Source organism: Malaclemys terrapin, chromosome 8 (genome assembly GCF_027887155.1).
Source record: "Malaclemys terrapin pileata isolate rMalTer1 chromosome 8, rMalTer1.hap1, whole genome shotgun sequence".
Classification (NCBI taxonomy): Eukaryota; Metazoa; Chordata; order Testudines; family Emydidae; genus Malaclemys; species Malaclemys terrapin.
Window position 1 is genome coordinate 14,029,335 of NC_071512.1, and position 15,299 is coordinate 14,044,633.

Below are 15,299 nucleotides of genomic sequence, written 5' to 3' on the forward strand. Positions count from 1 at the left end.
ATTTTTGATCTCTTCCTCCCCACTCCCAAATTGGCACCAATTTGGCCGTGATTGCAGGAGTTCGCCCTAATAGATACAACTGAAATCAAATTATGCAAATTTGTATAAAGCACTGCCTGAGGGTACAAAGGGCTTTCTAGCTTCTTCCAAAAAGCTAATGAAGTTGTCCTGTGCTTCACACTAATTAATTATGTGCCCCGGTATCTGCACATCAATTAATTTTATACTCTCATACCCGCATCAATTCTTCAGCGTCTGGCCCCACATCTGCCCATGGCATCCCAGCAGCTTCAGGGGCTCTTCACCCCATACCCTCTTACCTCCCAGAATTGGGACACATTTTGACAGATGCTTATATCCCAGGTAAATAGGAAACATCAGTTGCAACTGTTAAGCAAGTGTACCTCTATCTTCATTCTATATTTAGGGCTCAATTCAGACAGATGGGCTTGCATCTCTAAGCACAGCAACAGCATTTGGAAGATAGGACAGTGTTCATCTAAGTATCTGAGATTAGAGCAGAACCTTTACATTTTTTACTAAGTCAAAGTAAAGAAAGCCACAGATAAACGTTGCTAATTTCTTTAGTTTACAAACACTAACAAGAGTGTGTGGATATTTATAGATACCAGAAATTAACCAGGCAATCTAGATTTTGAGAATAAAAAATAGTCATCTTGAAAAAAATAATCTGCTATTGTTTTCCATCCCTGGAAGGTTGTGATGTAGAATATGCTGTTGAAGGAGCTTCCCCGGTCCTTATGAAGACAGGGTTTTGGATATACATTAATGGACCTCTGAGATGCTCCTAATTTTTCACCCTTCCCTTATTGAGGTCCTCTATCATGAACACAGGGGGAGGGACATGGTGGATCTTATTTCATAGTCTTAACTTATTTGACCAGATAAGCCACTGTTAAAACAACAGTAGGCAGCCTCTCTCTCACTACCAGGATATACGTCTGCCTCTGCAGCAGTCCATTAGCCTGAGAACAAGAAGCAATTTTTAGATGTTTCTAAAGTACACAGTCACAGTATTAGTCCTTATTTTCAGCGTGTAACAGAAAAGACTAGAATTACTGATTTAACAGGGTAGTCTCTAGTCAAAGATGTAATTTTATTGACTTAGTACTCACAGCTGCAGAGTTAGAAGTACCAGAGCATTTCTGTAAGGAGCAGCTTTTCCCATAAAGCATGATGCAAAGAGAAACTGACTAGGATCACATGATCTTACTCAATTTTACTCAACAGCCCGTGCTAGTAGGTAACATCCTTCTATTCACAAACACCATGCTACTCTTGTGAAATCATCTGCTTGAACCTAAAGAAGAAAAAAGGAAGCGCCACGAATGAAAGGGGGGAAGAGACTGCAATACATTTAGATCTGCTGCAACTTTTGGCTACGTCAATTAGGATATGATTAACACCATCAGTTTAACAATAAACAGGTCTATTTGTTAATCCAGTAAATCACCTAGTTTCCTAAATATGATTTGCCATGCCCATTCGTGTACGATCTGTTATCCTCATTAACTTAGCTTAGGCTGACCACATTTACAGCCTTTAAAACGGGTCAGTTCTCAGAGGAATCCCCTTAAGAAATTGATTTATATTCTAGGAAGAAGGAGGAGATAACAAGAGATGAGAAAATCTGTCAGCAAACCTATTAATAAACTATGCTGCACTTGTATGTGGAGAAGTGGCAAATACTTCTTGTTTTTATCTGGTCCTCATATAAAATGGGTGAACTGCTAAATTTGTAACTGAAAACAAAAAAAACAAAACTGAAAAACAAATTAAACATGAGAGAAAGTCAGGGAACGGAACTCAAGGCTCCTGTGAGGCTGTGAAGATAATTACTCATGTGTACACCACAAGCTTGTCCTTTTTTTTTCTATTTTAAGTTCCATGTAGAAATGTGACAGGCTTTGTCGATTTAGTCAGTTATGTTTAGCTATAAAAGGTGAAAGCTAACATCATGGAGAAGAAACAATGTGTTTTAGTAATTTGCTTGTCCTAGGTGGAAAATACACTGAAGTTCCAGAAAGGAATTTAAAAAACCCAGATATTTCACTGCACTGCCTAACTGGAATTTAAGAATACTTTTAGTTGTATACATACTATTAAACACAAATAGTTTAAAATACAGTACAGGAGTATAAAAGTTATGTATTTCTCTCCAGTAACATCTGCAATGTGCTTGATGGTTACCAAATAACTAGACTGATCAATTATATTTCTAGATATTAAATTAAAATATATTTATGGTATCATTGGTTCAATTACAAATAAGGGCATCAGTATTTTCCTAAGGCTTGTACACCTACAAGTATTTTGACCAGAGATTATGTTCTGTGTCATTTTGCAAATCACATTGGTAGCTAGTGAGTCAGCAATTAGCATTTTAGGAAAACTCAAATAATATCATAGAATTTTTTTTCATGTCACAGAAATGAGTCATTTCCCACTTCAGAGAGTTCCTACATCAAAAAGGAGTTGCAACACAATTTGTCCAGACAACAATGTACCAGGTTTACCAATGAAACTATGCATTAATACATTGTAAGAAAAAAATTGTTCCTAAATTACTTATAAAGAATGATCCAAATTCTTCTCTCAGTTAAATGAGTCTAAATCCACTGACCTAAATGGACTTTACCATGGACATTTACACAAAGCAGGATTTGGCCCAAGAACTCTCCTCAAAATGTCTGCTTCATTTAAAGGATCACAATTACTGTAAATATATAAAACCTAAAAATTATCAGAGAAATTAAATTTGGAAGTAGGATAGTCTATGACTGGGATATAGAAGTTCCAGGGAACTTCAGATCAGTTTTTACATTAGAACGGTATAAAAATCTGGCTCTGCCCACCAGCAGCAGTAGCAGCAGTTAACAGGCAAAAATTTGAAGTGGTAACGAGCAAAATAATGCCAGAGGCATTTCACATAGTATTTCTGTACACATCACCATCAAAACAGCCCGAAAGAGTCCAAGAAATCATGAACACCACCACAACAGCTAACACTTGTTCTTGAGAGCATAAAGGACAATCATGAACTTACATGGCATTTTCTTACCTCAGAAATGTTGTGGAAGGGGGCCAAACTGTTCTACTTCTCAGCCTCGGCTTCCTTTTTTCTTGTTATACTACTAATGCCAGTCACCCGTTAAATGCCTGTTATATTGCTGCTTAAAGTGACAGTAATCTTAAAAGTCATGCTTCTGTCCGAAAACTTTCTACCTACTATTTTTACTTTTAACATCTAACATTCACTATAAATGAAAGGGAAAGACTAATTTTATCTAGTGCTTGATTCATAGATTCTAGGACTGGAAGGGACCTCGAGAGGTCATCGAGTCCAGTCCCCTGCCCGCATGGCAGGACCAAATACTGTCTAGACCATCCCTGATAGACATTTATCTAACCTACTCTTAAATATCTCCAGTGATGGAGATTCCACAATCTCCCCAGGCAATTTATTCCAGTGTTTAACCACCCTGACAGTTAGGAACTTTTTCCTAATGTCCAACCTAGACCTCCCTTGCTGCAGTTTAAGCCCATTGCTTCTTGTTCTATCCTTAGAGGCTAAGGTGAACAAGTTTTCTCCCTCCTCCTTATGACACCCTTTTAGATACCTGAAAAACTGAAGACTGCTTTAAAAACGTAATTGTGACTTTTGTCATTGTTATGACTTAAATTCATCTGTATGTTAAAAAACTAACACACACCAGTTTTCTCCCTACTACTATTTCTAACCCCTTCACTGAATTAGACTGTGAGCTCTTTGGGGCAATAACTCTGTAATCTTACTTGTACTCTCAGGCACGTAGCACACATTTGGGCACTGTAAAACAAGCAGCCACCACTACAAGCTATATTTCAATGAAAATTTTAAATTCTGCCTCAAGGTATTAAGGGGAAACGTTCCCTCTTTAGTAATTTCCTTTCTTCAGTGTTTGGATTATAGTTCATCCCCCTCATCATATGGAGATAGGATCTTAGCCTTCTAATAATGTCACAGACACACCCAGCAGCAGGAGCTGGGGACAAGGGTGACACTAGCACTGAAGTGAATTTCTGCTCCAAATGACACATCAGGTTCTATGTTTGTGTCTCAAGGATTCCAGATCAAATTTTCTCAGTTCAAAAGTAAAATGATGATTATCCTAACTGTCATTATAGCAAACTCACAGGAGATCTGAGAGTCAACACCTTCCACTCGGCCTACTGCTCACTCTCTCTCTCTCTCTCTCTCTCTCTCTCTCTCTCTGTTCTATTTAGAGGAAGGGGCTATCTTTTTAGGAGGCTGGGGAGGGGGAAAAGGGAGAAGAAATGTTCTGGGGTTGAGGACTTCTGCGCATGGAGAAGGGCTGGGTCCAATCTGTGCTTTCCCAAGGGCCTTCCTCTTTGACAAACTGGTGTTAAAACCCTCTCCCTGCCAGCCTGTTTTTCAGTGTCAGAGTTCAGTCCCGTCACTGAAGCAGAAGGGTCCTCAAAAAAGTCAGACACCTTCTGAGCCCTTGACAGGGGCCTGGCACCTTTGTCACAGTCAGTCATGATGGATGCCAGCTAGGGAAGTTTGGTGCATGGGGTTGTGGGCATATACGCTGTTCATACCTCATATGGGCTATCAATGCTGCTTCATTCAATAACATGCCACCGGGCTTCCTAGGCCTTTAAAGCTTGCTTCAGCCCAGCTACTACGAGGATTCTTTCTCCAGCTGGTGAAGGATGCAACAACTGAAGACAGACTAGCTAGACCCTCAAATTTGAGGTGTAATGTCATCAAAAGACTTCATGAACTCCCTCCATCTGCTCTTAGGGAGAAACTATACCCCAAGTGTCTGTGCTGGTACAGACTATCAAATAGAGAATGTTAAAATCAGATAAGCGACAGACAGAAGCCAAATATTACTGGGCAACTGACACGTTGTTCTTTACTGCTCAGATACTGACCTTTGTCAGTATAGTCATTTCAAACAGGGCTTTTAAACTGTCACTATGAGTTTAACTTAAACATGTTTACCAACAAGGGAAGCTGGATTGGAAAGCTAGGCCTTGGCTACACTGGCGCTGCACAGCAAGTGCAGCAAGTGCAGCGCAAGCAGCGCTGCACGCTCGCTCACAGCGCTGCAAGCTACTCCCCTCGGAGAGGTGGAGTACTTACAGTGCTGCGAGACAGCTCTCGCAGCGCTGGCGGCGCGACTACACTTGCACTTCACAGCGCTGCCGCGGCAGCGCTGTGAATTGCCAAGTGTAGCCAAAGCCTTAGACTGAGGTAACGATTAGGAGCCTTTCAGCCACTGCAGAGACGTTATAGTCCCACAATAGTTTTGTTTCACACCTGACAGCGGCATAATAGAAAGACAAACCTGAAGATGATCTGCCTGGTCTCAGTACAATGCAAGAGCATTCTGGAAGGGCCCTGTGTAGTAGGACAATAACGTTGGGAATGTACTCTGGGAAAGCAGCTCCAATGTTCCAGCTGTTGATAGGACTTGTGTGTCAGTGTGGGTAAGACCCAAATCACAATCCACAAACTGAACTTGGCAGTATTAATAATCCTAAAGAAACCAAAGCCTTTTCCCTAGCTTTTCCAAAGCATGCAGGTATGCCGGGAACAGCAAAGGCAGAATAAATCTGAGATCAGAGAGTCAAATTTCAAGAACTGGCTAATCTTCAGTACCAGTGGTGGAGCTAATGCGGGGAGAGGGTTTAAAGGGTGAAACTGCCCCCTCCCCACCCATTGTCCTTTAAGGGTATGTGTGCGCCTTTTCAAGCATATTATTCATTCGAATAAAGGAGATTTACTGCATGCATTTTTGCACGGGTGGAAAGAGAGCCCTCCCCACACTCACCTGGCTGTGGCAGCTACAGTACTACAGGGCTGGGCCCAGCTACCCACTCTGGGCATTGCAACATGGGGCACAGAGTTACGTGGTTCTGCAATTCTGTGCGCCATGTCGCAACACCATTCACACAAATTTGGCCCACCAGTGACTCCGTCATGTCACAACAATTGGAGAGGGGAGCCAGGCCTAGCCCCGCAGGATAGGAGCTGTTGCTGTCGCATGAATGCAGGTTGGGCTCACTCTGCAGTCAACCAATAACCAATTGCCCCCCCGCCAGTTGCAAAACCTGGCTCCACCACTGCTCCCGACATGCCTCCCTACTTCACCACAAGTCTTCATATTAAGTGGAACCGCAAAGGACAAGAGTACCTTAGCTAACAGAGATAGCATGTCTGGGAGAGCTAGTGAAAAAGGAATAAAATGGGGGATAAAATATATGAACATATACAGTAGGACTGACTAATGCTGACTGAGGAGTACCCAATTAGTTAGCACTGGTGGGTCTGTGAAACAGAAAAAAATGAGTCATTTTAGAAAGGTTGACATTACAATCCTAATCATCATCATTACCCATCTAGTTAAATTTACATAACTGTTGCTGTCATGAAAAGGTAGCACTGAGTATAATTGAAATCAGGCCAATTTTAATGTAATTTTATAAGAAGCTTTACAAAAAGCCTTCTGTTACCAGGTACAAAACAGTTGCTAAAATATACAGAAGCATTAAGCACATTTTTAAAAGTCTGTTCTTACCACGATCATTTCAGAAGGTTCCAATATAATACACTCGCATCCTCTTTTTCCTCCAGACTGCTTGCCAAAACTGGAAAAAAAAAGTGGAAAAAAACATTACATTTTACCTATTTTGGGGGTAAAAATAGTTAACAGAAGGTGAATAATTCAATAACTTAAGGGAGTGGGGGGGAGAAAGAAAGTTCATGGAAACTACTATACTTGAGACTACAATTTAATTTTCTCACACTGTCATTAATAATTCTTTGAATTTGTACAGCACCTCTCATCAGAGCATCTCCAAGTACTTTATATAAGCAGGATACTTCTGTGAAATTATTATTTATATTATACTAGAGTCAAGAGAATCCAATCATGAACAGAACTCCATTGGGTTGATGCTGTTTAGGAAAAGAAAAAAAGGAAGAGAAAAGACAAAAGAAAAGAACAGCCTTTGCCATAAAAAGCTGACAATATAAATAGGGAGAAAGTATAAAATGTAGGTGTAGAACAAAACAGAGGTGAAAGATGTGTGACATTTATAGGAATACAAAGGTTCCATATATTCATAATTTTTATTAAGTAAATGTACAAATTAGAGGCTTCACAACTTGTTTTTCAATAAGTGAACAATATACGCCACTTTCCTAACCATTATCATTTGGCATTTTACTAGGTAAAACAGTGTATCTATTTTACAAGTGCATAAACTGAGGCCCATACAGGTTAAGTGACATGCATATGGTCACAAAATGCAACAGTGGCGAAGTAATATAAAAACAGCCTCAGAGCATTCAAAATCTGGCCATTTCATAAAAATAGCACCAATAACCATTAGCGATAAATGGAAAGTGCTGTTTTCTAAGAATTCTAATATAGATGAGTGTCTTCAGAAAGTGTTACCAAAACTTTCAAAACTTCCTATATTAGGAAAGGGACAAAATTACAGGAGCTTGCATGTGATTATTTAAAAAATTTAAAAAATCTAAGTTGGCCAAATATTTAAAAGAGAAAAAAGGTTAGAAAGAGGATCAACACAATAACTCAGTGAATTAATGCGTCCTGGTTTGGTGTGCTGCTCTTTGTGCTCTCTGCTGTCAGAGCTGAAGTCTCAGCTGAGACTACAGACTTACAATGAGACTATAATGAGTTCTCTCCTATGTCTGTTTCCCCCCATTTTGACATGTAGTTATTTTCTTCTCCGGAGACAGTGGCAGTTGTTGTGGTGGGGGTTAACCAAAACTGTTTTTATTAAAACACTGAACAAGCTGTTGATTCTAGCGCACGTAATAACTTGATGCAGACTCCGACTTATATGTATTCTATTCCCTGATGCGCTTCAGGTTTTGTTAGAAGGCAGAAGGATAAAAAAAAAATCCTTGGATGCTATGGGGATGAGATGGCAGAGAAGAGATCAACAACGTTAAAGTCAGATATGCCGCCAAGAAAGAGAGCTTAGAACTGTATGATTTACAGAGTTCAGCACTGTACATTTTGTGCAATAGCCTAAGCCATTTTTGTGTATTTAGCAAAAAAGGGAGAAATTAATATTATAAACATATGATCTCAAATTAGAGGGGCTAGGCCAAGGACAAACAAGGGTTTTTTTTTACTCCTCCTCCTCATTGTAGTACATTCCTTGAGTCATTCTGAAGGTCTATTATTTTAGGATTGTCAGTAGTCCCGATTTTATCAGAGATCCCCACTCTTTGTCCCCTGCACACGGGGACATGTCACAATGATTTTTATAGGTGTTTACCAATATCTGCTATTTTCTGAAACCATAAAACAGCATTTGTTTTGAAGACATTTCAGTGTGTAGGAGAAGATCAACCCACAGTGGTTGAAGAGAACAGTATTTAGAGATAAATCCCAGTAGTAAGATAGTCAGACAATTGGATCTACACTTGTACCATCTCTTGCAGAAGTCAATGCAGAATACAGCACGCTTCACATATTAAAGAACACAAATTCTTATGTTAAAGTTTGCATTTAATTTTATTTATATAACCCTTTTGCTGATTTTTAAAGCGTTACATAAACAGGACAGGTGAAATATTATCATGTAAAGCAACCATAAACACATGAAAAGACCTAGGTTTACAATTTATGAAAACTCTACTATCTACACAATATACGTAGACATAAAATGTAAAAACTTAAATTTCTTAGAAACAGTAGCCAATCAGTTGTTTTAATTGTCATATTTGAATTCAGCACATCAAAATACATAATAAATAGCACATTTTCTCTCTGAAGCAGACGACTTCTCAAAAATTGTAGACCAGTGTAACTATAAAGACACTTTCATGCAGCTATTTTAGCGAAACCTCAGATCCTTCCAAGCAACAAAGTTAACTATCCTAACAGTTATTATGATAAAGCATTATGACCAGTAGGAGCTTTGCAATTTGAACTGTCAAATTCTGGATTTTGATAATGTATTCTAGAAACTATAGCCTTTAAATAGAACAACTGCCACACAGTAATCACGATAATGACTAAAATGTTCCCTGCTTGTACTGTAACAGCAAAGAAGCTTTTAGAGCAGGATTTCCATATTGAAATATGTCAGTTTCAGAGTGGGACATCCACACTAGCAGCTGCTGGCTAAATTTTGTGTCTTCTGTCATGCTTCTTCCATACAGTGCATGACCCAGACATCATAGTCTCAAACAATCTCCTGTTTGTTCCTAGCCTCTGTTTGCGAGAAGTTGGGAATGAGCAACAGGGAATGGATCACATGATGATTACCTGTTCTGTTCATTCCCTCTGGGGCATCTGGCATTGGTCACTGTCAGAAGACAGGATATTGGTTTAAGTGGACCCTTTGGTCTGACCCAATACAGCCGTTCTTATGATTCTGTTGATTCTTATATTTATAACTAGTTTGCCCACTCTTTGCATGATGCATGCGATTATAAAATATAAGGAAATTCAAGCAGTTCATCTCTAGGTCAGGACTGGTTGGAATTCCATTTTATTATTTCTGCACCAAAGTCTAACGTATCTATCCAAGGTGTCCTGTGGTCCTGCAATATAATTCTTCTAGAATTAAAACATTGGGAAAGTTCTTTCATTAGCTATAGGGTACTAAATTAATTCACCTTCAAGAGTGATTGCCTATTTCACTTCAGTATACAGCGAGGTTTAGTGGTGCTGCACTGTATGCGACTACTTTGTCCTTTTATGACACTGCACCTATTTATCACATATACACAATAGTGTAATATCTTTTTTAACTTTCGGATGAAATCTGAATACAAAGAAGTGTTACAGATGAAAGTTAAAAATGTTACCATTCAAAATGATTACTTATCAAAAATATTTAAAATAAAACTCCTTTAGGTTAAACCTTTCTTTAAACAGTTCAGTCAATTAGTTTCAATCCCATGCAATTTGAAATTAAAAGTTGACAATATTTTTAAAACATCACTGTAAAGCTATGTATGGTGTACAATACAGTACAGTGCATTATTGAACAAACAGTTTTAGCACTTTTCTTTTAAGACTGGTAAATACTTTTCTTACACACACACACACACACACACACACACACACACACACACACACACAATAAGTTCTGAGTAAATTATATTTTACCCAGAATATTGTTCAAGGGGAACATGATCAATACAATTTCAATGTTGTCAAAATACTACTTTGTTTACATAAATATACACAACCATTCACAAATTCATCTCCTTACTGATGTCGCAACATTTGGCAATTGCGTAAGTGAGAATAAACGTTAATAAACGCAAAGTATATACTGACAGTAAGAAAGATCAAGCTCCTTACACAGTCGGTTTTACACTATCAAAATATTGTACCATTATTGACCACTCAATCTTAATGGGCTATGCGCCAGTGACAACAAAACTCATTGCTAACCCTGAAGAACAAATGACTCACTTTTGCAAGTCAAAGTCAAGTTTAGTTGACTGACCATGACATGTACTGTTTTATTGATTGAATTATGAAAGAACAGCTTTAACAGAAACTTCTTTTTTGCCAGATCATATTTTTAAATAATCATTTTAACATTCTTTTTAATAAGTTACTGCACACATTTCAATGAAATACAAATGGCTAGCTTCAGTGCTATATCAATTAGCGTTCTGCTGACTTGCGCACATGTAGTTAACCTCCTACAAATTTCAACAAATGCTTAAAAGCTATAATAATTCCTCTTTGGCTTATAGTACAGCATTAACATGAGGAAACAATAGTTAGAGTAGGCACCAAATAAAGCAATGAAATTACTCTTAGGGAGAGATCTTGTTTTCCATCCCAACCCTGTGAGAAGATTTACAAACAGTAACATCCATTAGTGCTGGTAGAGTAACTCCTGTAAGTCTTATTGGCACAGGTGGAAGAATAGATGTAGATCTATTTGCACAGCACAACTTCAACCTATTACCCATCTGCCTGCAGAACTTTCACCTGAAGATTAATTGGCTAACTAATCTGAGTCCCCTAATATTCACTTGGCTAGTTATTGTCTTCAAGACAATAACAAGTGCACTATAATTACTTGATCTGGCGATAGCCAGAGGATTATACCTGAAGAATATTAAATGATGTTTTCAACATTTTTGCTGTTCATAAAAAAAATCTTAATATAAAGTTTCCTAAAATGTATTCATTTGCATTTCATAAATTAACAGTTGTTCATCACTTACTTGAATTAAAAAAGGCAATTCTCCCTGCTTTCCTAGGTCCTACACTCAGTCCGACCTTTATTTTATTGATTTTGAGAGAGAGAATGAATGAATGAGCGCGCGAGCATGCACGCTAGTTGTGGGAGTAAAAAATACTATTCTCAGGGCCCCATATATTCTGCAATTCTCTGACTGCTTAATTTGCTGCACAATTCATCCTCTGCTGCACAACTGTGCTCCAAAATCTCAGTATACAATTAAAAAAAAGTTTTTAAGCTCTTATGGAATGTTGCCTTCCACAGTTCAAAAAGAAAAACTATATTTCTGAGATATGCCTTATGCATCTGAGTTAAAGCCTTATGGATTCCATGATTTCATAATTATGGAATTTGGCACACACTCTCTCATATACAGACACATGCAGCCTCAGAATTTTCATTTTGCTACAGCTAGATGCCTAATGTTTTGTTCCCTGTCTCCTTACCCTGCTGGGACCTGTTCTCACAAGTCTCTTGCCCCCGCCCCCTTTTTTTTTTTAAACTGTGCAGCTCGGAGTATAGTGCATATCTAACCTAAAGGCTCTCTACTCATGTAAAAACGTGTCATTATTATTAGATAAATACAGAGTATATTGTGAATGCTGTCAATGTACACATAGTAAAATACTATACTTGCCAAGGTGTTTTTAGCACACCTATTATAATTTCATAATTACAAAAGGGATATTTTTTTGTTCAACTTAAATTCCAATATTTTTATGCAACTTAATCATAGAATATCATGGTTGGAAGGGACTTCAGAGGTCATCTAGTCCAACCCCCTGCTCAAAGCAGGACCAATCCCCAGATAGATTTTTGCTCCAGATCCTAAATGGTCTCCTCAAGGATTGAACTCACAAACCTGGGTTTAGCAGGCCAATGCTCAAAACCACTGAACTATCCCTCCCACCAGACTTAAGTCACAGAGATCATGTTAGAAGATTGACAAACATAGAAGGGAAAAAATTCAGCACACAGTATGGGCTACATGCCAGGTCTATCCTAAATTCATATGCCGATTGCTGTACTCAGTGAAAAGAGACCAGATATCGAGCATCAACTTTCATATACCTTGCTGTTGTGCATAAAATCAGACTGTCACTAATGTATAAATTAGACCTCTATTAAGATTTGTTTGCTTTCCTTAAACTAACTCTACCCCACTGTATTTCATTTTAACTCTAGCTTGTAAGACTTACGACATAGTTAAGGTTTTTAGGCCTGTATTTTTGTAAGGAATATGAAACATGGTTTTTTATTTGATAACACATTGTAAAGGTTTATGATTATTGTTGTTTATAGCAACAACTAGTTGCAAAGCCTTATTCGTAGGTTTCCTAACACTTCTACTTTAAAAGATTTTTGTGACCTTTTCTTGAGAAAATACAACATCGCCATTGTTTGTATCAGGCCTTTAAAATTCAGTAGGGAAAAAAGTCCTAGGTGCAAAGAAGTGCCTTTTCTTTGTCCAGTGATTCTCTGTTCACATTTAGCTGAGTATAGCCTTTGGAAAAAATCACCATTTTCCTTCTGTCACTTGTGTTATCTACTAACTCTGAGAGAATGCTAAAACAACTGGACATGGACATTCTAAAGGGCCAGGTCCAAACTGCCACCAACGCAGTAGCAGCACACACTACACCAAGAATCCCAGAAGCAGGCAGCCTCTGTGGAATGGGAAGACCCACCTTGCAATCCCCCTTCACGAGACTCAGTACATGGTCCTCTAGTTTGAGGGCACTATTATGGTAGGCTCCCCCAATCACTTCCTCAACCCAGCACGTAGCCAAAGCTACACATTTTCCCTACAAGCACACTAACAACTTTCTCCTGTGGTCAGCTAATATAGTCAGGATTGTAGGAATCAAAAGGATTCACGTGCTTAAAGCAGCTGAATGTCACAGAACTCCATTCCATCCCTACCTATGTAATACTGAGCAGTCACAAAAGTAAAATTTTGACAAGTAGCCACTAATTAGGTGTTCCTTGTTTTCTGGGTGCTCAGCTCAAGAATCCTGGAGCCTGATATGCAGACGTGCTGAGCACTGACAAGTGCGTTTGCAGTCAGTCAATGGGAACTATGAATGCTCAGCACCGCTGGCAGTAAGACCGTATGGGCTGAAGGAATAAGCACAGGGTTGGGAGTTAGGAGGATCCAAGATCTAGTCTTATTATATGACCCTTTAACAAGTCTGTCTTCCCCAACTGTAAAATGGAGATGACACACTTTATCTCATTGTGAAAATAATTTCACTGATGTTTATGACGCATAGAAAAACTACAACAATGAGCACCCTACAAAAGATGACATGGTTATGAATATTTGCGCATTAATAGCAGGCTCTGGATAAGCATGCAGTAAATAAGGCAGGGGCCACAAAGTGAATGAGGAAAATTTAAATGAACAGGTGTTAGTTCTGAGCACCACCCATCCTGTGCACTGAATGAGGCAGGAATTGAAGGGAAAAGTGCAGTATATGATCAGAGAATTAAAATTATTATACTACATATGTTCAACAGAGCAAAATTAAGATTGCACAAGCAACCTTAAACTGGCATTTCCTAATTTATGAATACTTGACTCTGCAAACTAAATAAGATAGTTACAGTTTTGTATGTAATATTTAAAACAAGGATAAACTAAGTTCAGCTTCAATCAAATTAAGAGAGAGAGAGTTGGGCATGAGAAAGGGCAAAAGGAACAATGTTTGGAGAATGGAAAAGACAGACAAAAATTTAGTGGCAGTGGAAAGAACAAACAATAAAATAAAAATTTAAGCTACTAAATAAAAAACTCCAAATGAGCAAGACAATTTTTGTGACAAGATAAAAGCCTTTTCATATTGAGCCTGTACATACAAGGCCAATAGTAAAATCTTACCCCAAACTCAGAACATGTTTTTCTTATTAAAAACAGATCACTACAATGTAAATACTTATATGCCCTCATTTATCTTAGTATCCGAGTGCTGCTCAGGAAATGGAGATAATCTCTCCCTACCAAGAATGTCTCCCACTGAAATACCTAGAAATTATGCCTGAGGATTTTTTGCTTACTTGTGTGATGGGTATGTATTGTATCCATGCATATGAAGAAACTGAGGGAGCACTAAACTGAAAAAAGAAGTTGTGCATTTAGTTCTGAGAGTGCGAAGGAAAATAGCGATTCTTCTCTCTTTTAGGAGTCCGTACCATAGTTCCAGCTCCTATAAATTGTATCTCCCGCACTCATTAGTATCCTGCTGTTGGTTGACAAGACCATTGTTTCAGTGTAATACAGTGCTCATATGAAGTCACAGGCACTGAGGAGATACCAGGTAGCTAGATCAGTACAAAGCCTTGAACCCTCATGTAGATGTCAGATGAACATCAGTGTATTTTTCAGCAACAGAAATGAGGTTTACAACATATTATAGCCATCTTACACACTAAACACTTCCCTGTGAAATTAAAGCATGTTTCTTTAAGTCTTCTTAGTATTACACAGGGATAGAAATATGGAAGAACTGGAAAAATATATTATTCATACAAAACGCAAGTCTAATAAAGCAACACCTCTAGGGAAACAAAACTAAAGACTAGACAATCTAATGAAAGCAAAGAAAGCATCAGCTGATAATTTAAACAGGAAACCCTCATTTTGGTACAGTATGTTACATCTTCTTTAAGGCTTACAGAGAGAAACAAGAATGAAAATAATCCAGTTGCCAATTTTAACCTCACTAAAAAGAAATGTCAAGATAAATGTTAAAAAATTGAGTGTATGAGAAACAGATTTCATAGCTATAAATATCTATTGGAAATTTCATTGTTTGCGTTCTTTATTTTATTTACAGAACTACGAAAGGCTTAGGTAAGAATTACAACATTATTATCCAATTATTGGTTAGTATTTGTGGTCAGACAATTCAACCATAATAATGTATTGGTTTATCAAGACCTTTATGGCTAATGTTTGCCCAAAGGAGGATTTGAACAGTTTTCTTGAAAAAACACAGTGAGCTTTG

General features: G+C 38.1%; 1 protein-coding gene across 7 annotated transcripts in view; it reads right to left on the minus strand.

Annotated features, from left to right (window-relative positions):
- The window catches only part of RAPGEF6 (Rap guanine nucleotide exchange factor 6), a 225,085-nt gene that overhangs the window by 145,537 nt on the left and 64,249 nt on the right, over positions 1 to 15,299 (minus strand). For all 7 annotated transcript variants that reach the window (XM_054038150.1, XM_054038149.1, XM_054038154.1 and 4 more), the window contains one exon: positions 6,612 to 6,681. In XM_054038150.1, the coding sequence (XP_053894125.1) occupies positions 6,612 to 6,681 (70 nt within the window). The remainder of the gene's footprint in view (positions 1 to 6,611; positions 6,682 to 15,299) is intronic.